Genomic DNA, 24,224 nt, shown 5'->3' on the forward strand with positions numbered 1-24,224 from the left:
TGAAGTTGCTCAGAAGCCAAAAGCACTGACTTTCAAATATGTATCAACATTAAGCAAATAAAGGAATATGACAACACCATGACTGGAGATGTGTTTTACAGTATGTCAGAACATGTCTGAGGTACCTTTAATTTCTGTAAATTGGACTCAATACCTTCAGCTGCCAATTATTTAGGAACCAGAGTGAACTCATGCAGTTTGTACTGAAGCTACTTTGATGAATTCAGACAGAAGTTCTTTCCAATAGGTTCCATGCTCTTTGGAATCTCTCTTGTATTGTGAGTAAAGAAAAAGGAATTTGTTAATACAGAAAGCACCCAAAGAGCTAAATTCAGTACATGGTATACAGTGCAAATCAGTGGAACAGCACTGGATCATGGATCAGATTAACATGTATGGGAAATCATTCATGTCAGGCATTTGAAAGTTGACTCTGATGCAGATATTTACTTTGTGACCAATATAAATATGTAAAATTAAGAATCAAGAAGGAATCATTACAAATGCTCTTAAACACAAAGCTGGCAATGTGTGACAAACACACAGTCACACACAAGACCCTAATTAGTTGTGAATTTTTACAATTGTTAAACTATATCAAGTGCTCTTACACAAATCCACGTTTCAGTCTTGCTTGGTGAATATTAGTAGTGTGTCACTGGCAACCTTTACGCATTAGAAATTGTTACTGAAGCACATAGAAACAGTACAGAAGAACTCCCACGAGTCCTCAAATATTTTATGCCCACTTAAGTGAGATTCCTACTAGACAACGGGCTGATAGAGTGCATTTCAGATACTTTAACCTTGGATAAATAGCACACTCCTTTGTTTAAACTGCATATTAGAGCTTGGATCTAAGTCACTTTGCAATAGCGTGCTATTGTAAGTGATTCACTGTGAGATGCTTTGTTTCTTTCCACTTCCTTGTTCAATTACACTTAAACGTTTATCTTACATTTGTATGATCTAAGGAATCATGCAATGCTTGCCTATAAAGCAAGTTAAGAAATAAAAGTTAATATTCTTCGCTTGATGTGTACCTTCAAAACTTCAATAACAAGAAGAAAGCACAGTGATATGTTTCTGCAAGGGTCTGGATTGGTTAAGAGGCTTCCACTGTGGCTTAAAGTAAAGGATGAATATTCACCCTTGATCATAACATTATCTACAGTATTTCTGCTTTCATAAAAAATACCACAACATTTAGACTCAACAGTTATATCATCATAAGAATTAAGTTAATAATTTAGTATAAATAGAAGTAAAAATTGTTAAATGCCACAGGATGCACAAGGAGTCCATTATAGAAAGCTTACAGTAAAAGGCAGGAGTAAACCACACATCCAGCAGCAGCATCTCAGTTGCAAATAAACCTTATCCTGCCACTATAACCCCTGCAGGCCTTGGGCTTCTTTCTTGTACTGTTTTGTGCAGCAGATATCACACACGCCAGGCACCTTGTTGTTACTTTGGAAATCAATTGAAAATATTTCCCCTTAAATAAACAGCTTTCTATATCCCCACCATCACTCATTTTCTAATTGCATTATGCACTTCTAAATGCCGAATGTCTCAAAAAACAACTCAATCTTCCGTAAGCAACGCAGGAGTCAGAAAAGAGTTTAACATTTCAAACATTTCATTCGTGACCACAGCCAATGCCTTTCTATAGAAATCATCCCAAAATGTCATGATTAATTTTCTGCAATAGAATGTGAGTGAAAACAACAAGTTATAATTCACTACAACTTGCTGAATAATTAACCACTTCTGCCATCTCACATTGCACTCCTTGGAACTATCACCCTTGAAAACATGGCTTGCATATTTTGAAGACTATAGTAGACGAGCAGAATTATAAACCAGGTTCAGACTTCCTTGGGTCAAAACTTGGAGAGCAACAATTGCTATTTTGATGCCAAACCCAAAAGTTGGGTTTTTTTCTAAAGTTTAGAGAGAGAGAAGGAATGCTTGAGATTTTCACAATTTTCACTAGAAATATAGGATTAGTGCTGTTGTTGTAGGAACGGAGCATGATTTGAGATGAAGAATACACATTTAAGTCATAATATCGCCATGCGTCACTTCTCACGTTTCCCTTCTTTCTTTCATAAGAAGGTGATAGTTTAATAAGTGTGCAAAATAGAAAAGAAAAAGGTTCTCCTATTAGTTCTACCTCTCAGTCTATTTAACACTCATCAGACTTTATTTATCACTAAGTAAGACTTCATTTGAAACAGTGGAATTGGGAGAATGGCTAGCATATGGGAAACAGGCATCCCTGGGGATCATAATGCAATCCATGTCACATTCTCTTATTACAGTCTCATCCCACTGGAAAATAATATCTTACATATTGTATCAAATGATTTAATATAATAATCTAATGTTACTTTCTTCAGAGCTATGCCTCTCATTACTGCAGCAAATGGACATTTGCCAAAGGATTTGGGTAAGCTTTAATTTTGTTTTTTCTAATTTTTAATCAAATTCAACTGTCTAATGAGTCCAAGATGGCCTGTCAACTTCAATTATCTGTTTGCCTTTCTGTTTACCCGATCTATCTGTCTACAGTTTTTATTTTTCTCTGTGAAGTTTAGTTATTGAATCCCATGTTTTCCTTCTGGAAGGAATCCCTAACAGATGACTCTTCCTGTTGATACGTTGATGATTTGCTAATTTATGGCTTGTCAATTTAAGAAATCTGAAGAAATCTCTGGGAAGCAGAGTTGATCATAAGAGAAGAAAATCAAAAGGTTTTAATAGCTTATATAGTAAAGACCTGTGATGTCATTAAAATACAACTTTTATCTATTAACTACGGTAATGCCTCTGGATCTTTTTTTTAAGTTTTTTGAAAATTTAACAAAGTTTAGCATAAATATTTACTTTTGGGACAATATAAGCAGTTTATATATACACGTACATAGAATCATAGAATGGTTTGGGTTGGAAGGGACCCTAAAGCCGATCGAGTACCAACCCCCTGCCATGGGCAGAGACATGGCCCACTAGACCAGGCTGCCCAAGGCTCCATCCTACCTGGCCTTGAACACTTCCAGGGATGGGACAGCCACAATTTCTCTGGGCAACCTGTGCCACTACCTCACCATCCTCATCATGAAAGACTTCTTCCTAATCTCTAAACTAAATCTTTCCCTTTCCAATTCAAAGCTATTCCCTCTCGTCCTGTCACTTCAGGTCTTGTAAAGAGCCCCTCCCCAGATTTCCTGTAGCCCCTTTCAGTACTGGAAGGCTGCTATAAGGTCTCCCTGGAGCTTTCTCAAATCTCCACACAACTACGTTTCGTCTATCTTTTATCATCAGTTTTTGCATCCGGTATTCTGTCATTACAAACCACTTAATCTGTTTATCTGTTATACTAGTTTGTCACTAACTTACTTTACAAAATTACCTGAATATAACTTCTTTAAAATCTATGTTTTCATTGGTTATTTCTTAGTGATCCAGTAAGTTTCACAATGTTTTAGTGAGATATGTAGTATATAATATTGCAGACACATTCCAGCGTGACATCATAATGCTTGGTTAAGCAATTAAGAAGAGTTAACCTTTATTAAAAATGTCTACTTTGCATTTTAAAAGCATTTCTCATGTTCAGAAAGCATAAACTTGATTCCATTTATCTCACAAAAACTCTCAGGTAGTCATTAGTCTATTAAAAATATTCCAACTGTTCTACAGAGAAAGTTACATTTTTGCAGGACTAAAAAATAATATTTTTTACAGTTTAAATCACTTCTCATGCCTGAATTTAATCTCGCAGTTTCATCTTAGGTGTGGTGTGGAGGGTTATATATAAAATATCAACTGTTTCCTGTCTTTGTAACTAAGTCTGGTTTTCTCTGTCCTTCATGTCTAGTAGTGATTACAGCAAGAAGCAATAGTTTATCGTTCTGAGTATAACTAAAGTATGGCAGCCAGTTTTTAATTGTCCACTGCCCATTTGATTCTGATGTACTAGGAAGAAATGTTTTCCTGTGAGGTGAGGAGGTGCTGGCACAGGTTGCCCAGAGAAGTTGTGGCTGCCCCATCCCTGGAGGTGTTCAAGGCCAGGCTGGATGGGGCTTTGAGCAACCTGATCCAGTGGGAGGTGTTCCTGCCTCATGGCAGGGCGTAGAACTGGATGGGCTTTAAGGTCCCTTCCAACCCAAATCATTCTATGATACTATGACACATAGTATAAAAATTACAGAGTCTTCTGATCTGCAAACAGTACCAAAACAGCTCTTTAGCACTAATAACATAATGCACAGAGTAGATCTCACTGCTTGCAAATCTGAAATTCAAGACAAAGATTGTTACCCTTTTGGTAATTGTCATTACCCTACTTGTTATTAAATGTATGTTTGTCCTCAGTCACTTTTCCTATAGACGTATTGGTATGCGTTTTGAAATACATGTAACAGTGGGCGTTTAACAGGCGAAACTTCAGTGAAAACCTACGATAAAATTCCTGCTTTGTATTCCATGTGAGCTTACAAGTCTCACTGCAGGATTATATTAGAAAGCAGGGATTATAAATTAAATTTCAAATTTACAAAAACACAGACTTCTGTAACAAAACTATTGAGAATCGAGTAAATTTAACCAGTGATAATTGCACATGGCCTGCAAACTACTTCTGCTTCTAAACTCTGTATGTGTGTGTCTCATCTAAGAGAGAAGTAAGCTTATTTATTGTTGAAAATGATTCCTATGTAGTTCATGAGTCCTTTGGGGACTTTATCACCTAAAACACAAAATGAAATGTGAAATCAAACTTGCTGGTGGTTGGTTGCTTTTCTTCTTTAGTAAGTGGAGTTTCTACAATAATTTTTCTGCACAGTAGCTGCTTCAACAGTTACAATCATACAGCTAGACTCTCCTTATTATTAAAGCCATGTAGTACTATCCTCAAAACATGCATAATCATATGTTCATTTTAACTCTACACCTAAATGTTTATTAGTCACATAGAAGCCCATTATTTCACAGACACAGTTCAGGAGGCAAGGTGTACAAACATACATTTAACTGCTACAAAGTAGATTTCATGTATTTATCTATTTTGGTGAAAACCAAAAGCATACACAGTTGCTATTTTAACAGTTGAAAATACATCTTTCAACAAAATTTAGCTGCTTTTGTTTTATACAAGCTTTAACTTTATCTGGAAACTTTCTGACATTAGGAATAGAACAACTGTAGTTTCTCATTACTTTTGGTTGCTCAACTAAAGATCTTGTATTGCTAATTACTACCACATGCCCATATCCTAAGCAAAGGAAAACTTATTGGTTCTGACAATCCCTTCCCTCAACACTGAATTCCAAACTAAAACCTAAATTTTGGCCAAACATAACATTTCATCAATCTTGTTCTACTGACTGCAAAAGCAACATCAAACAAGGGGTACTAATGGCTTTTTACTGTGCAGTTCCCAAGCTTAGATTCTCTGATTAAAGACCCACATGAGCAAAGAGCGCCTTTAAACTACTTAGTAATTAATATCTGAACCAGAAAACAATGCATAAAACAAATCAAATAGTCTGTATACTGATGACAGAGTTGAATTCTTAAACAACAAGTTGTATGGGCAGCAGAGATTAGCAGAGAAAGCACGGACTACAGTGAGCTAAAGCCAAACAAAAAGTGCATATAAATAAAGAAAAAAAAAAAAAGGTGAAAAAATAAAAGTAAGCACGCCCCAAAGCTAGCAGAAGCCTGTAATCTGGAGTTGAGCTTATCAGGATGTGGGGTTCTGACTGAAGATCAGGGCCAAGTTTAGAGACATCTGAGCAATGCTGGGTACTAGTGACAATGTTGAAGGGGAAAGACTAAAATTCTGTATATAAAATAGATTTTAACTCTAATTCCCCTTCTGCTGTAATCACTTTGAAGCCTTAAAACCCGAAGTGTAAGTTCTATGTTTAAAAAACTCTCCTTGAGAAACTAAGCAGGAACACAAATATGAAATGGAGTAGGCCTCTGTCACAAAAACATTTTAAGAAATTAATGATACTATTCTATCTCAAAAATATTAAGGTGTTTTGTTCATCTAGATAAGTGACTTACGATGCAAGTTTCCAACATCAGTGTTTACAGCAAAAATAACTTTAGATGTTTGAGGGTATCTCAACAATAAGAGCATTGAAGTTTTTTAATTGGGTCATCTAATTGCTAGAGTATTACTGAACATACAACAGTATAAACAATAACTAGATAAAATCTTTGATCTGTCCATCCAGTGCTGTAAAAGTAGTACTCTAGAATTAGCTCTGTTGAAAATTCAGAGTCTTTCTGCTCCACAGAGAGAAGAAAAATATTGATAAAATCATAATCCACATTTATAAAATGATACATGAGTGATGATTTGCAAGGAATAAAGTAATATCATATCTTGTTAAAGTAAGGAGAGTAACAATGAATTAGATATGTTGCTTGCAGTATCTTCTTTATGTTATATTGAAACGATTCTATGTGACTAGTCTTTCAGGGCAAAGGTATCCCCACCAGTGAAGGTCACAATGATATGTAATGAAACAAAAGATGCTAATGGTGATACAGAGGAGAAACTACTACATCTCCAAATACATCTATTTCATTAAAGGCTATATCCCAGCAGGTCTAGATGCTGGGAATGCCAGAAAGAGCTGATTCTAACTTTTTCAATAAAACAAGCAGGCTTTCAAAAGAAATGTAATGAGCTAATGTGGTCCAATAAAATTTAACTGTTGCTACCAGATAAAAAGTAACATTTTCTATGGTTGTGGCGTTTTTGCCAGAATATATTGATACCAGGATACTACTGGCTCCTTTTAGGATAGGTTTTATAGAGCACGTGGAAGATAATCACTTTAAAATCCCTGGTCATAGAGTGAAATTGTGAGTGTTTGCAATACTCATATGAAATCAACAGGAGTTGCATGAGATTTGAATGTGCTGTTTGAACAATGAGGAATGACACTATCAGACATCTGACAGAGCCAGTCTGATGGAATAATGAGATTAACATAAATCTCATAAAGCAAAGACTTCTGAAGAATTGAGGTGTTTGAAAATCATGTGAATTATTATTGTCACTTAGTTAAGAGATGACCATGCGATAAACTGCTGCCCAGAAATGTGAAGTGACAAGTTAACCTTGTTCCAGAAGCCAACTGCATATGCAATAGAAGCATTTCTCACAAGATATGTTAGTGTAGTCCTAGTGGCATCCAGGTTCTCTTGAAGTAGGGACAAAATGTTGTGACTTGTACCATAGCATAGCCCAGGTCTCTAATTATAGTGTGACAACTCTCCAGTGGTAACATCTGAGGTCAAGCAACACAGCCTTATAAGCTGTAGATCAGCTATTACCACCTTCAGGGGCTCTTTAAAGTCACACAACCACACCTGGTCTTTTTTGACTTACTTTCTGCCTCGGGTTGAGTTAAAAGTCCCGCCGTATTTCTTCCGATTAAGGATGAGAGCAGCAATTTCTGGCACGTAGCGAGCAAACATTGCCTACATGCATGAAACAAAAACACAAAAAAAAAGAAAATGGCATGCAGAGAGTGTTCTACTGCAGCAGAGGCAGCAGAGCCTCTTGGGATACTTACTTTCTTCCACTAACCGCACTATAGGAACCACCATATTTCTTGCGGTTTCCTATTAACTCTATGATTTCAGGGACGTAGCTGGCAAACATGGCCTAAGAAGAAGACAGGAGACAGAAGAAAAGACTAAAAAGAGAGGCCAAAGAAAGGGGGATGATGAATATTTTCAGAAGATATGTATCTTTAAGATCTGAAAATGCAAAAGAATTAGGTCTGTGAAGTTGTTTAAAAAGAAAATTTAAAAAATGTAAAAGTTCTTATTAAACAAAACAAGAAGGCTCAATGTAAAAGTTGGTCTTGGAGACGATGCTGACCTTGTAAATCAAGAAAATGGTCAAAAGAGGGAAAAAAAAGGCACACAAAACAAGAACAAAATTAATTCAAACTGGTATCTAAGACTAAAATACAGTTATGTCTAATTATTCCTGGAGAAAAGAGGGAGAAAAAAACCTATCCAAGCTCCACTGCAAAAACAGAAAACAATTATTATCAATATTGTTACATTTATATTTAAAAAAACCAGACTCTTGTCCCCCTATGATTAGGACTCAGAAGAAGACAAAACCAAGACGAAAACAGAGGATATTCCTCCGTCAAGAAATAAAAAGTTTGTCCCCCCACTCGCCCAAAAAACTTTTCCAAAAGTCCACGTTTTTAAAAGACTTGGAATGACACTTGATAGAAAAAAAAGAGGTTTTGAGGAGAAAATAAAAACTATTCTGCCATGTTTAGTCCAACAAACATCATTCTTGTGGCTGGATACTTCGAAGAGCTACTGCCAGCTGACATCGTCTTTGTCTTCGTATGTCAATAAATACAGATGGGAATGCATATATTTATGCTCATATATATATATACACACACACACATATATATGAGTCTGTCTCTCTCATATATGGCATTCAGACCATAAGTAATATACATATCACCTCTGTCAGATGGATGTATATGTGAAACCAATATATGAGAGTAAAGTAACAAAATACATATGTATGTATGTGAGACATCCATAAAGCACTTACCTTGCACAGAGTAAACATTAAAATAAACTTTGCTGGTTTATAAGATAACATTGCAACAAGTCCTACAATATTACTAACACTGATAAATAATAGCAAAGTTAACATAAGACAATCACTAACTTTGGTGCTACATACATACAGGACAAAGAACATGAGAATTTGCTGATATAAAAACATACTGGTCATGGCCATGTGATAAATTGTGATTTAAAATTGTGCTACGTGACATGAAAAGATCTTTGAAATGAAAGAGAATGTGGTTTGCCATCATCTGGATCAGGCAAGCTGCTCTTTAAGGCAGTCCAAAGCCACAGTGTTTGTTGGAATTCTGGGAAGGAACACAGAAGGGTGGGTAGGACTTCTGAAACCGCAAAGTGCCTTTAAATATCAATAGCAGCCTCCAAAAATGCACTACAGTCAGTCACTAGAAAGTAAAGGACTACAAATAACATTATAAGTTGAAATATTAAGGCACTTCATGAATTCACATGCATTACTCATTTAAATGGATTAGAAAAATTCTGACTCTAATAAACTGATTTCATAAGCTCTGCCAAAATATATAGCTACAGAAAATAAATGGGGTGTGTTAAACATATTTCAAAGGTTTATAATTTATTTAAATTCATAAAACCAGATATATTATTTCTTTAATTACAGCATTGAGATATAGAAGATCAAATATTAAGGTAGCTGTAATAATAATAATAATAATAGGGTTTTTACCAATCCCCCAAGGATGAAGAAGACCATGAAAAGGCGACCAAGGGTTGTTTTTGCATAAACATCTCCATAGCCAACAGTGGACATTGTAACCATAAGTAAATAAACACATTCCCAATATGTTAGCGGTTGATTATTTTGGAAATTTTCCCATGGATCCCCTGAGTTCTCCACCTAAAATGGACAACAGAACACATAATGAATTAATACAGTTATACCACAAATTGCTGATATACGTGTGTGTGCATGTGTGTGTGTATACATATTTTGGCATTAATATAAACTCTGGACCCTTTTCTATGATTTATGTTGAGCAAATACAGACCCTAACCCTCTCCCAATTGTACCATTCCAGTTCTTTTGCCAACATGCATAGCCTTGCCACTCACAGTTTATGGAAAATATCTTCCCCTTTCACTATGAAATAATACAACTTATCAATGCAGCTGTAGGCAAATTCATTTTACACCAATTTGTTCAGAACTTTTTCAGAGTGACTCTTACTTGTAATTGAATTATATTTTTTAATATTTTTGTTTTATAGCATTAAGTAGCTATCAATGGCATTAACGACGTGTTAAGTCCAGTGATGCGCTATTCCTTTTCCAAGAAGCCAGCTACTGCATGTGATAATGTTAAAATTTTATCAGTGGGGAAGGAGCATGCCCTCTGGAAGTTTCTCCACAGTAAAAAGTTTGAGGATTCCTTTTTTTTTTTTTTTTTTGGTACAAAATAGAAATAACGTTTCTACAATAAAAATGCTACAAAGGAGTGTAAAAATGTGGTCGTCCATGAATGAACAAAACCAAGCACCATTACCAAAAAAATCAAAATTTCAATGCATCTTTGTAAGACTAAAAGTTAAATTACTATCTGGTATAACAAGAGGATAGACATTGTGAATTTAATCTTATATAGCCGGGTGCAACTCAAGGTAATTCAAATCGAATCAATTAAACTGCTCTAGACTAATGTTGATATCATTAAATGATCATACTAGTTCAAAGCCATTCCCAAATAACTATTTGCACCTTGAAGTTTTCCTATGTTGACCATAAAATGTACTTAAAGGACAAAGACAACCATATTTAATTATATTTACCAAACAAATCAGTAAAAGCTACTAGTTTAAGATGTTCAAAATGCAGACTTATCATGCACCTACATGCATATTCATATTTATGAACCCATATGCACTTCTATACTATCTTACATTTTCCAGGTATTGATTACTGTGAAATAAAAATCAATTACAAAAATCCTTTATCAGTGACTGAAAGCAACACCCCAAAAAATTGAAATTTAGAAACAAAAGAGAAGGAAAGAACCTCTAAAAAATTGCTACTCGGAATGGAAATACAGGACCACTTCTTTCTGGCCCCATCACTGACTGACTTCCCAGGACCTCAGTATCATTTCAACCCCTTCCAGAAAGCACTCAGTAAGTTATTTAGGAAACATTGCCACCTCCTGGTGAATCATAATCACTCAAAAAGTTGCAGCAGCTCAAGTCTCACATTTTATTGCTGAGGTTAATGATATATTACTCACTCTTCATAATTAGTTTTGAGTAGAAGCCTAAAATTCAGGAAGCTGTGATGTCTTTTTTTATTGTACTCTCTAGATGTGGTAAGGGATTATCCAGAGCAAGGCAATTCCAGGTAATAAAGTAGCTCAGGCAGCAGATGATCCATGAGAAAAAGTAAATGAACTGTTTTCAAATATACTTACCAAATGTATGAACCCAGCTGCTGTCAGCCACGTGCTGATAAATATAGAGCACAGATTCACTAGCTTGATGGAATTGCTGAAAAGAAACAAAACCCAACAACAAACAAGGACTTAGGCTGGAATTTGTCACACATTTTAAACATGTACCTGCACACAACTGCATGCTTCAGACGGAAAGAATCCAACGAGGATTTGTGGGGCTCTCTAAAAGACTTAATCAAATGCCTATGCAAAATACGCACTATTTTTCCTTCACTGACTTCACATTTGCATAATTTAGATAGCTTGAGAGAAAAATTCCAATGTCTTTGAAAGACAAATGGAAACTTCAGCTGCATCTGTACTCATCATCAAACAAATAGAAATAAATACTGCTTTATCACAGACAATTTGGTTGTCTTTCAGCACACTCACTTTCTCATTTTTCATTGCTACACACGTCAGCAATTATTGCCATGTAAATACTCTACTACACTGGAATACATCCACAAAGGTCTAATACTTAAACTGAGTAATGCAAATTAATACTAGCCACTGGACACTGCGTTGGTACAGAAAATTATGTGTTTTAAAATATTTCATTAGTTTGTATCCTTCTTACATATTCATTCTGCTTTTGACCTTAGACTTGAGGACACTTGAAAAATTAACACCAAGAGGATTTTTTTTATTGCCGGGATAAGATGAGGAGGAACAGTATCCAACTGAAAGAAGGGAGATCAAGATGAGATCTTGGGAAGAAATGTTTTCCTTTCAGGTGGGGAGGCCCTGGCCCAGAGAAGGTTGCCCAGAGAAGTCGTGGCTGCCCCTTTCCTGGAGGTATTCAAGGCCAAGCTGGATGGGGCTTCGAGCACCGTGATCCAGTGGGAGGTCTCCCTGCCCATGGCAGGGGGGTTGGAACTGGATGGGCTTTAAGGTCCCTTTCAACTCAAACCATTCCAGGATTCTGTAGTAACCGCATGTTAACACTTGCACATGTGACCACAGGGCAAGACTATTTCACTGTAGTTAAAGCCAACAATTAAGGAACTATCGCAGCCAATCTGTAAATGTCATGCTACTTATCTGAAAACAAAAATAATCAAAAAAAAAAAAGTATGTTTCCCAAATTAAATAACTTGGATATATTACACTTCCTGTGTAAAGTTCTAAGGAATTTTCCTATTATTCTGCTTCCAGAAACTCCTAGGGATTTCTCTGTGGACATTCGTAGAAGTAGAATATTTCATACTTCACATTCACTTTCAAAAAAGAACCCAAAGACTGAAACCTATCTGTCAAACTCTGAACTCTTTCTAGTCCCACTGAGCAGTATGTTCCCTGTTGCAGCCAGAAGTGATTTTGAAATAAGAACATCACTTAGTTCAGTTGGAAAATACCATGTTTGTGGGGAAAAAAATAAGTAAAGCTTGCTCCCTCTCTTCTTACAGAACTTACTAAGCTAAGAAGAATGCTCACCAAAACACAAGGAACTGAAGTCCATGTATTACTGTGTCTAAATAATCTCACCCGTTCATGGAAACGTATTGGAAATAGCTCTCCTTTGGTTTTGAAAGCATTTCTCAGGAAGAAGAATGCCTCAGGAAAAATCACAATATGTTCCAAAGGAATAGAAATTACCAAAAATTCAGTATCGGTGTTAATAGTAGTTCTGCAGTAGAATTAATCAGTATCTCTGTTTGAAACTGCACTAAGGACAATAAATATGCATTATTTCCTAAACAAGGCTCAGAAATAAACCCGAAAAACAAATTGGACCAGCTCCATTGAAAATATTCTTGAGAGTTACAGTTAGTGAAGTGGACAACTGGGGGTGGCCACTAGGGAAGAAATACAGTTGGTAATGACAGATGCTGTAATGAATTCTGTACTGAAATATAATGCACTAGCAGTACTGCAATTAATTAGCTTTCCCCTCCATCAAAACCTATTCCTTATTTCTCTCTTCCTTAAAGAATGGTTGATTAAGGTGTGTATTTATTTAGTGAAAACACTCAGTCACAATACAGGACCCTAAAAATAGGTTCCTAGATTAAACTAAACGATGGAAATCATGCTGATACAAAGCTCAAACGACTAAATATCATCCTTCACCTGAACTCAGACCAGAAGGGGCTCCTGAAACAATCATATGCCAGTTGGTGTCCGTTATTTTATTACTGTATACTGTATATATTAGTGTATATATTATTGTAACACAAGTAAATGACAGCAGTCAACAAAAATAACTATTTACATGACTTGTTTGGTACACTTTATTCTTTCAAATTTATTAACCATTGTACCTTACCTCTCCTCTATGAAATGCTCCTGGTGTTCCTGCCAGAGCCTAAATATAGCTACAGGATTAGTCACAAACATTTTCCTGCTCTTTAAGCTCTTTCCAACATCTGTGCAAAATCCCTTACTGTGAGCTCTAAGCCTTGGTAGTTTTGTTGAAAAAATATTAGGAGACAGTGAAGGAGAGAAATTTTCAACTGAACCCCACAAAATTCGTCCTATTTAATAGAACACGGGACAAAAAATACTGAGTAAAATATATGTAATTTCTAATTAGGGGCAAAGATCCTTAGCACAGTACTGTCTTTTAATACAACAGTAACATTTTGCTTTGCCTTACTGGTTCTTTTCAAATCTAATTATATCTGCTTTTCAGATATTCTAATAATTATCTAGCAGTCCCGCACTACTTTGCTGGTCTCCTCACTGCCTCCGTTTTATTGCTGGAATGGCCCTTCTGCCAATTCTGTATATAATATATGCTCATTTAATCCTAATATCTCAGCCACTAATTCCAGGAATAATTTTAATTTAGAGGCTAGAGCAAATCTCTTTTTTTTTTTTTTTTTTTTTTTATGGAGGGAAAGAGGAAAACCAGGACAGAATTCCTTCCCTAATTGCACAAAATACTAAAACCATAGCAGTGCCCTCGATAGTTTTTCACTTTCTTATCTTGTCTGTCATGAGTTACTTGTTATTAATGCCAAGCACACTGGAATTCCTCTAGTCAAAGGCAATCATAGAAGAAAGCTCTGCTTCTAATAATCAACATTTAGGTTTTACAGATATTTGGACACTCATGTAAATAATCACAGAGATTACGATATCTAACCCAAGAGTAAATTTTGTACTAGGCAAACGCTACTTAAACAAACAGGTCAATCTCGAATAGGCCAGCCCTAAATATACTGAATGCGAATAATGCACTATCCCTTCATTTACGGATCTGGAAGTTTATAAATCCACCACTCTTGAAGGGGCTTTTTAGCCTTTATTCAAAATCCTTTTGAGTTTATGGGGCTTCTCCATTGACTGCCATTTCTTGTCACAAGGCTGCTCTGTGTGTTAAATGCAAACCGCTGGATATTCTGAATACCTGCACAAATTACTTTCCTTTAGCACAGTGGTACCGTTATAAGCTACTGGAGTACATCTTCACCACATGTTCTTCGATTGCTTAATTTGACAAGAACTGGATTTCTTGCAGCCAGATAGTAAGAGATTTACAGCGGAGAGAATGGTTTCCAAGCTTAAGGGTTGAAGAAACTGGGGTTTACCATGAGTGTGTAAAGATCTCAAAGATCTGCCTCTCCACCACTACTAATAAACACAGCAAGTAAACAGAGTGATAGTTGCATATAAAGCCCTCATGCATGCATCATTAGCTGGTGGAGAGAGCAGAGGATTTCAGAATGGAAATGAATTTATTATAATTATTGGAAGCTAGTTTCAACAACACAGCTGAATCATGATGAAAAGCAGTGTTGTCTTCAACTGCAAGGCACAAGAAAGTTCCTATTATTTTTTTTCCTTCAAAGTGATCTTTTGCTCAAAGTTTTGCTGCTTCTACACAACCTTCATGTATTAATAGCCTGAAGAATCAGTGAAAGCCAGAAGGTTTCTCGGATTATTTAAAATATTCTTTGAAAGAAATGCTAATGACAATGAACACAATATAAAGACAGCTGAGTACAAAATTAATTTCTAATGTTTTTGATATGAAGAAGGATGCTCAGTTAAAAAAAACTGAAATAGAGCCACAATTATTATTTCTGAAATTACTTTTTAGGTGCATTCTGTTGAATAAATAGCAGTTTCTGTTTTTCCAAGGCAGTAGACTATGGACCGATTACACAGAAATAATTAATATTTTATCAGTGCAGAGCTCTGTAATTCATTGTGCTTTTAATTTATCAGCACTCAGTCTTGCTCAGATATTTCAAATGTAACAACACATCAAGTAAATTCTTCTGCTGATGACTTGTCAAAAGGTGCTAACACTTTGAAATCATTCATCAGTGGAAAAAGGCTTGAAGAACAGAAAATAAGCGGGTTTTTTTCCATAAAAGAATGTATTACCAGGACCACAAACCTAAGTCATTTATGTTCTGTCACCAATGCAACTAACTCAGTGTGCAAGAAACGATCTTACCTTGTTTTAAGGATATTCAGAAACTGCAAAATTTCTGAAAACTGTATCAGTCTAAGGGCTCTTAAAAATCTTAAACCTGCAATACAGAAAAACAAAAGACACTCTAGTAAAGAAAAATTCAAATTATAACAACATATCACTTAGAATGACAATTATCAATAACATCAACATAGCTAGCACACAAAATGTCAAATACCTTTGAAATGTTCTTCCATGTTTAATGGTTCCAAGATCCTTAACAGGTCTTTTTCAAATTGTTTTAAATTGATTTCCTAAACAGCTGAAAATCCTACCAGAAAGCCTTAGATTATAGAGGAAGCCATGGGAGGAGACATATGGACTGAAAGCTAAAGGGAAAAAACCTCACTAAGGTTCTCTTGTTAGGTCTAGTGTACATGTCCTTCTCTTCCAAGCTGTCAAAGACACAGATTGGAAACTCCTCAGTCCTCCAAGCTTCCACATTGCTTAGTGAAAAATAAGAGATTATGGGCAAGAGATCTGACAACCTGGATAAAGCAGACTCTGTATATGCCTGATTAAATTGGCAAATCTTAATGACGTAAAATCTTTTATTATAATAATGCTCCTTATCTCCACCCTAATTTCAAAAAACTCAAACAGAACAGAGGAGCCACACATTCTCTCTGAAAAACAACAAACCTACTATAATTGTTTCCATCAGACTATACCTATAGCAATAGATTGCACTGGGACTACTAAATAAGTAAATATTTTTACAAAGAAATAGTATTTTAGTGTTGAATTCAGGTTGCATGAATAGAAAACTGCAAAGCCAACGAGACATACACAAAAAGGAAATAATATAGAAGATTAAGGGCTTAAATTATTAAGAGACTTATGCTGATACTAAATAATTTCGCTGCACATCTTTGGCATATGAATCAAAGTACATTGTGTATTATACACATGCACAGCTTATAAAATTAAAATAAGGCTTAGGATCATTTTTATTAGACAGCCAAGAATTATATAAAAGTTGTGTAACACAGTACTGCAACTGTCACAGTTAGGTCCAGGGCAGCTTCTTCTCATACCTTCTCTTCATCGACATTTAATTTACCGACTTCCAGTGCTATAACCCCTTTTAAAACTGCAGGAAAAGACTGGTCCTAACAAACACATAAACCTAGTCACAACCTTCACCATATCAGTGGAGAGGTTCCTGTCAAAAGCAAAGATGAATGTGGTGAGAGATGTGTTTAAAATTTTATTTCTGCACTACTCTTGGAAAGCTGTTAAATAAAATTCTTACTCTTGTCAAGGCTTAGAAGTATCCTTATAGCTCATAACTTATAGCCTTAACAAAGTAGAAACTCATTCCTGTCTGTGTATTTCATGGATATAAAGTTTCTTTTTAATTACTGACTATGGATATCAGTGGCAAGTTTAAAACTAGATTTGAGGATCTAGACAAAAAACTATAAAATTATGCTTAATAATTACAAACTTCAGATCCATTTGCAATTAGAGAATGATTATTTTGCATCATAGTGCTGAAAATGGGAGACACATTAATATAAGTTCTTCTACTTATGAATTCTTATCCAGTATTCTACTCTTTTTGAGTCCCAAACAGTTCTATTTTTAGCTTCCTATACAAGTCATTTTATACAACTTTCTGTACTTCTTAGCTTGCAAATAATATGAGAGCTCCATCGCTGTAGCAAGAAAGCAGTATTTAATATGAACCTCCTCCTAGTTCACAGTATCAGGACATAACAAGGCATAAGACCTATTGAAAGGCACTATGAAAGGCACAGATTCTCTACATGTGATGTTGAAAACTTCACAAACTACCATGATCCTGTATGATGCTGCCTCTTCATATCCCCTATGAAACCGGAGAGGGACTTTTTACAAGGGCATGTAGTGACTGGATGAGAGGGAATGGCTTTAAACTGGAAGGGGAAAGATTCAGATTAGACATTAGGAAGAAATTCTTCACAATGAGCGTGGCAAGACACTGGCACAGGTTGCCCAGGGAAGTCGTGGCTGCCCCATTCCTGGAGGTGTTCAAGGCCAGGTTTTTTGGGGCTTTGAGCACCCTGATCCAGTGGAAGGTGTCCCTGCCCATGGCAGGGAGGTTGAAATTTGATGGGCTTTAACATCCCTTCTAACCTAAACCGTTCTATGATTCTGCATTTTATTAGCTTTTGTAGAAACATGTCACATTAGAAATACTGATTTTTGTGTTTATTATAAAACACATTCTGCATTAGTCAAAAAAGTCTTTTGGTAAATAAATATGTATAGAAAATAGATTTTAGGAAAATCTTTTGACAGTACACCTTTGAAGTCTACACAAATTCTGTATTCCAAGTATTTTCAATGCCTATTAAAAAATATTCTGTTTTCCTGTAAAGTTGTTTTTTTTAATTAAAACCTATCTGAAATATAAAATTCTTTCCAGCTATCTAGAGATGTCACATCATATAAATTTCATCAGTAGAATGAATATTACAGAGAAACACTTTTGTTTGCCCTGATAATCCCCATTCATCACCAGGTGCTGAGCAAGGAGTACAATCTGCCTCAGCAGGACAGAGTGTTAGAGCACTGCATTTAGCAACTAATTTGCTGGTTCACTTCTGAGCTTTGTAATGACCTTCAGTAGCAAATCGAGCCAATAGAGAGCTTTAAAATCCATTTGACATTGACTGATGTTAGAGTCAAGGAGAGTCTGGCTCAGGAGCTAAAAAGCAGAGGCTGGGAGTAGGTAGCACTCAGTATAAACCATGGTGAGAAAGGCAGACAGTTTGCAATTAGGGCTGCTGAAAGGCTTATGGCTGAATTATAGAATGGTTGGAAAAGACCTTTGAGATAATCAAGTCTAACCATACCTGTCTACTACTACATCACATCCCTAAGAACTTCAGCTGAGCAGGGAAGCAGCCTGTTTAAAATCAGAAAATCATGAGTATTCATAACAGATGGGCATTCCACAATAGCATAAAAAAGAACTATGAAACAAAACACAAAAGGATTGGGCAATGGTAGGGTTGCAGCTCGTAGGTTTGAGCAACCTTATTTCCAGGTCCTCACAGTGTCATGCTCTCAGGGGCTGAGTGTACAAGCATCAGGCCAGCGCCTGCGAGTGAAACGCACTATGACTGTAGTGTTTTCTCTCAATAACACTATCAACACATTCAGTCAGTCAAACCAACTTCACGTCGCAGGGACAAATTACAGTGCACCATGGAGCAGTGTGCCCACCTCTGCAGTAGGTCACACCATACAAAGACTTGTGTGGTCTATTGGCGACATCCATTAACATCAACCGAACTGAAACATGGGAGAAAGGGGAATTGCCACTCTTGAACAGTTATTTCTAAAGCTTGGCTGTGAAAGAGATACAAGTTGTTGGTTTTGAATGAATCCGGCACTCTAAAGCATTTAATAGCACTGACTGCTTGACCTCCTAGTAAACTATGTGCATTTCGAAAGACGGCTGGTAATTCAGAGATTTCAGCCTTATCCTTCAAATAGACTAGAAAAAAGCTGCTGCTGAGAATAAAATGTAAAAAGAACATGCAGATGAAATGAGTTTGCCTCTAAATGCTGGATTATTTTCATCACTTTGAACTTGGTAAAGGGATAATAAATCAACTGAATAATTCCCAGAGGAACAGTCCACACAGCACTTCATACTGGAGCTGGTATTAATGACATGTCAAAGTGTGCTTGCAATCATACATGCATCTGTAAACTGATGACATGGTAATCCTCACAGCAATATCTTTGTTGCAATGAGACTGCTGTCAAACTAAAAATGCCCTAAATCATTAATTAGGTAGCTTACTATGAAGCCACAGGAGATCAAAATTAAAACAAGTCAAATAGAAAAAAAATTTGATGAGTCTATCTCAAAAGCAATTATTGACAAAGCATCTGCAGAACACAGCCTGTGTTACTGATAATGTGATTAGTTCTTAGTGTCCGCTCCCTCTGTTTCAAATAAAGCTTTACGCACAACTAAGATGATTATCTCTGAGACGTACCAACTAACCAAGAACAGATTTTTTTTTTATGTCTATTTATACATAGTATGCAAAATTTTGTAACAGAAGCACTAAAATTCCCATTTTCCCAAACCTGTCTCAGTTACTTAGACAAATGTGTACATCTCTCTTTCCTTTGCAATATATGAGAATGTATTTTACAGATTTGGGGAAGAATGATTTCTTTTGTAACCATAAAACTTACATTTAAGTGATATAAACAGTAGTTGAAATAGGTTTTCTTATGTCTATTCAAATTTTGCACATTTCGCAGGATCCTGTCTGTTAAAGTTAATTGAGCAAACTGTTGAATGGAATGCTCAGGAAGTATATGGTTTGTCTCCATCATTAAGTACTTCTCCAGTACTGAAAGAGGCTACAGGAAAGACTGGGACAGGCTTTTTAGCAAGGCCTTTGGTGACAGGACACAGGGTGATGGTTTTAAACTAAGGGAGGGTAGATTTATACTGAATATAAGGAATAAATATTTTACAATGATGGTAGTGAAACACTGGCACAGGTTGCCCAGGGAGGTAGTGGAGGACCCATCCCTGGATGACTAAAGGATGCTTCCGAGCTGGAGTTACTTTGAGCTGCAATGTCCAGGGTAAAGCTCAAAGATTCATAGATTTATAGACCACAAATACTTTTAGGATTATCAAATCAGATTCCTTTAACAATAGGAGAAAAAGAATTTTAGTTAATAGCTTCTGCCTCTAGTACAATAATTGTAGTTGTAGGTGTAGATGATTCAAATGAAACTCCAAGCACACCGCAGGATTATTTTCTTAACGTGAAAATATTTGTTTAGCTACTTGTTTTGCCTGCACAGTTAAATGGACCATTTTCAAAGGACAGTGAAAACATAAAATATATGTGTAGTTTTACTAGATAATGTCCTGGATAACATGTGATGTAATTTGATTTCAGATTCTCAATGTTCAATCTGGAATCTGTTAAAAAAAAAAAAAAAAAAACAAACCAAAACAAAACGATAACCACCACTACCCAACAAAAAGCCCCCGAACAACCAGACCTGACTCACAGCTCAAATTCTGACCTCCTGAAATTCAATATACTTAATTTAGATAGGAAAAACTGACAAATCCACATCTTTTCAGGCCTATTTTGAAGGGTCACTAAGAGAGGTCAAATACCCTTTAACAAAGTGAAATCAATTTTACATATTTCAGAAATCAGTGATCAGTGCAACAGGAACCAATATGCTATGTTGGAATACTGGGATACATCTAGAACACAACAGAATTTTTATTGATTTCACTACGCACTTGTTCAGTGCTGTGAGGTGAGGTGCAAAAACCTTCAGCTATTGCTTTGTGACTCCTTACTAAGGACCTACTAAAATACATACTTTAGAGCAGAACAGTGATACAAATGTGACCAATAAACTATGTGCCACTAGCAATGCAACTGCAATAGAAAATAATTTCCTCTATAAAGTTTATGGCAAAACAAACTATGTTATTTCTACCTTTATCTGACTTCAGTCTTAAAGGTGCTAAAATATGGTATTTTCCTGTCTGTCAGACAGTCTTGTAGTTGCTCGGCTGATGCTTTCTAGTGGATTAACATAGGGCAGCAATCAGGATTACCCATATATTAACAAAACCCCCAAAAAGGAAATTTACAATTTTGAATCTGGAAAGGGGAAGAGGAGGAAATAACAACTCAATATATTTGTCTTTAATGAGATTCTAAAAAACAAAAAGCAGAAATTGGGATACTTCTCCCCTTCAACATGAGAGTTCAATCTACCAGAACACCATCATGCATTACATTATTTCTAATCAATGCGACACATAATCCCTTTCTTATTGCCATATGTTCATTTCTCTGTCAACAGCATATCCAAAATACTGGTATAAGAATTCAATCCACAGAGATTCTACTCCTGACAAGCAATTCACTCATTCATCAGAGTGGTATCTTCATCAAACCTGTGAACGACTACTTCTACCTTGTCTTTGGTTAGGACCACAAGGTTTACTGAAGATTGTAAAAAACACAGCCCATATTTAAGAAATCAGAACCTTTTCTGAGATTCACATAGTGGAGGGATAATTGTTAGGATGTAAAATAATCCTATCCTGAATGTCTTCACACAATATAGCAGAGCAATCTGAAATTCCACTCCTTGTACATAGGTCTGAAAATGAAAGCACAAAGAGCAAGACGAGAAGAAATAGCATGGGAGAAAAAGAATTTGCCATTCCTTGGAAGCAACACAAAATACCTTCATACACTTTCCTGCCTCTGTTACGCAAGTGTACAAGCCGGGAAAAGAACCCACAGCACGAAAAAATCAATACCCTACGAACCAGGACAGCAAACAGACATTACATTCAGAATCTACAGATTTTTTTTACCAATTGCTTTCAAACAATGCTGTATCAAAGATTCATTAATAAATCTCTCTGTTGCCCATTCCTTTAACTTACTTTTACACTTGTGAAAATAACGACAGCAGTTTTTGAAGAATCTCTTATTAACTCCACCCTTGCAGATTATTACATTCCATCTTTCAATGAAGACTGAATTACTTGATTCTAGGAGAATCCTGAATCCCTCTGATGAGGTATTGGATATACGGGCACATTATAGCATGTGAGTTTGGGAAGTAATTTTTCTTATAAAGCAACTAATAAAATCCTGCAGCATTATTTTCAAGTTAAAAATTTAAATATAACTTCTTTTTATAAAAGAATAACACTAGCACCAAAGACAGACTCACAAACTACAGTTCCAAAAAAAAACTTCTAGAGATAGACCTTACCCCAGTACGAGCCGACCCTATAACAAGATACCAAGGAGTTTCGAAAAGTACGTTGTTCTTCCTTTTCAGGGATACTATGTCCAGCTTTGACACGATATCCATTTTGAAACAATTCTCCAAGAGATTTTTTACGCCGTCTAGTACTTTTATAAGTTTCTGTGCGTGTGCCCCCAGAAGGGTTGTGGTAGACTAAAATCTTGCCAGGAATCATGACTATATAACTTCAGCTTCAGGATCTTTGGTGGTCCAGTCTTCAGTCACCGCATCCACCAACAGTGAAGACAGTCATATATTTATCCTTCTTTTTGCTAAGCCAGTACCAACACAGCGAGACAGCCCAGAGTTCGTCCTTTGACAGAACTTCTCTTTGGAAGCAGATTTATTTAACTGGACATAGGGTAATGAAAAGTTTGTCTTTACATGTTGTTACCGAAAGGTTACCCAGTATAATCTAGCCCATTTCTGTCAGCACGGAACTAACAGAATTGATTCAAATGCAAAATGCAGCCTCACCCAAACAGACTAAGAGTATCACAGACTGGATGGACAAATCAAATCAGAGAAGCAGGCAGGCAGTGCAGATGCTCTGCTGATCCATAATGTATTAGAGCTTAAAAGCCATCTTCTATCCGGATATTACCACATAAGCTTCTTTCAGATACATCAAAGAGCCACACCCATTGATCCAAACGCCACAAATGCAATGCTGTTCATTTCGAAGGAACAGGTACTGTCATAAAGAATACAGCTGTAATTCACGTACATAAAGGGAATTGTTCACTGTGTTTTATTTTCTTTGGCGACTTTACATAGCTGTCTTCCAGTTAGATCTATTCTGCAGAGGCAGAGGTCAAATAATCAGCCAACTCTTACAGGATTTATCCCAGATGAAATAAAAAAATCCAAACAAACACAACAACCCTTCATCTAATCCTGGTTAATGACAGCTATATTACTGAAGGAAAAACCCCCAACAATTTAGCCATCAAGCTAGAGCACAGAAAACAGAGTGCATTAGTTCCCTCGAGCAGACTTGCTCTGCGAATATTCACAAAACCATATTTTTGTCAGCCAGCTACTATTTCATTCAAAGAGAAAAAATATCTTAAATAAAATATCAATGTGAGGTATTACCTCCCATGATATGTCATACGCTTTCTTAGTCAACTTTCCTGCTTTGAACATTCACAGAATCATCGAGGAGTTTGGGTCAGAAGGGACCTTAAAGCCCATCCAGCTCCAACCTCCTGCCATGGGCAGGGACACCTCCCACTGGATCAGGTTGCTCAAAGCCCCATCTGACCTGAACAGCTCCAGGGATGGGGCAGCCACCACTCCTCTGGGTGACCTGGGCCAGTGCTTCCCACCCGCACAGAAAAATATTTCTGCCTAAGGTCTCATCTCAATCTCCCCTCTTTCAGCTTAAAACCGTTCCTCTTCACCCTATCTCTGCACACCCTGATCAAAAGCCCCTCCCCAGCTTTCCGGTAGGTCCATAAGATACAAACTTATCTTGAAAAGCTATCTTCACTTCGAGGAATACGCTTATCATTCCTATTTTTTTCCCCAGATGATCCACAAAGATGTATATGCCAAAAATACACCAGTGCCATCTGGAGTACAATGCAACGCAGACACAAAAATAGAGTGCTTATAGGAAATGTACAGGATCTCAGGGAGCTTTGGCGACACTATTAAAGTGTGACAATGCCAAATATAGAAAAGGGGAGAACAGTGCACACAAAGTTCAAGTCACACGTAGTGAGCAAATCGGAGACAAGCCACTTCTGTGACCCCCCTACACTGTAACCTTCACACTACGTTCTTCCAAACAACCTGGTCCTGCTCTCACTGGTCACAATAGTAAAGTTCACTGAGTATAGTGGGAATAGGTTTTGG

The 24,224-nt window shown here is 36.4% G+C and overlaps 1 protein-coding gene across 37 annotated transcripts in view; it reads right to left on the reverse strand.

Moving 5' to 3' along the window:
- The window catches only part of KCNMA1 (potassium calcium-activated channel subfamily M alpha 1), a 427,072-nt gene that overhangs the window by 144,976 nt on the left and 257,872 nt on the right, over nucleotides 1-24,224 (reverse strand). For 30 of the 37 annotated variants that reach the window (XM_054072171.1, XM_054072170.1, XM_054072162.1 and 27 more), the window contains exons 6-9: nucleotides 15,513-15,588; nucleotides 11,081-11,156; nucleotides 9,353-9,523; nucleotides 7,608-7,699 (exon numbers count right to left, since the gene is read on the reverse strand). In XM_054072171.1, the coding sequence (XP_053928146.1) occupies nucleotides 7,608-7,699; nucleotides 9,353-9,523; nucleotides 11,081-11,156; nucleotides 15,513-15,588 (415 nt within the window). Of the gene's footprint in view, nucleotides 1-7,420; nucleotides 7,513-7,607; nucleotides 7,700-9,352; nucleotides 9,524-11,080; nucleotides 11,157-15,512; nucleotides 15,589-15,708; nucleotides 15,844-22,325; nucleotides 22,827-24,224 lie in introns of those variants that run through there. The other 7 variants (XM_054072172.1, XM_054072163.1, XM_054072142.1 and 4 more) reach the window with 3 other exon arrangements.

This window comes from Cuculus canorus, chromosome 7 (genome assembly GCF_017976375.1).
Source record: "Cuculus canorus isolate bCucCan1 chromosome 7, bCucCan1.pri, whole genome shotgun sequence".
Taxonomy (NCBI): domain Eukaryota; kingdom Metazoa; phylum Chordata; class Aves; order Cuculiformes; family Cuculidae; genus Cuculus; species Cuculus canorus.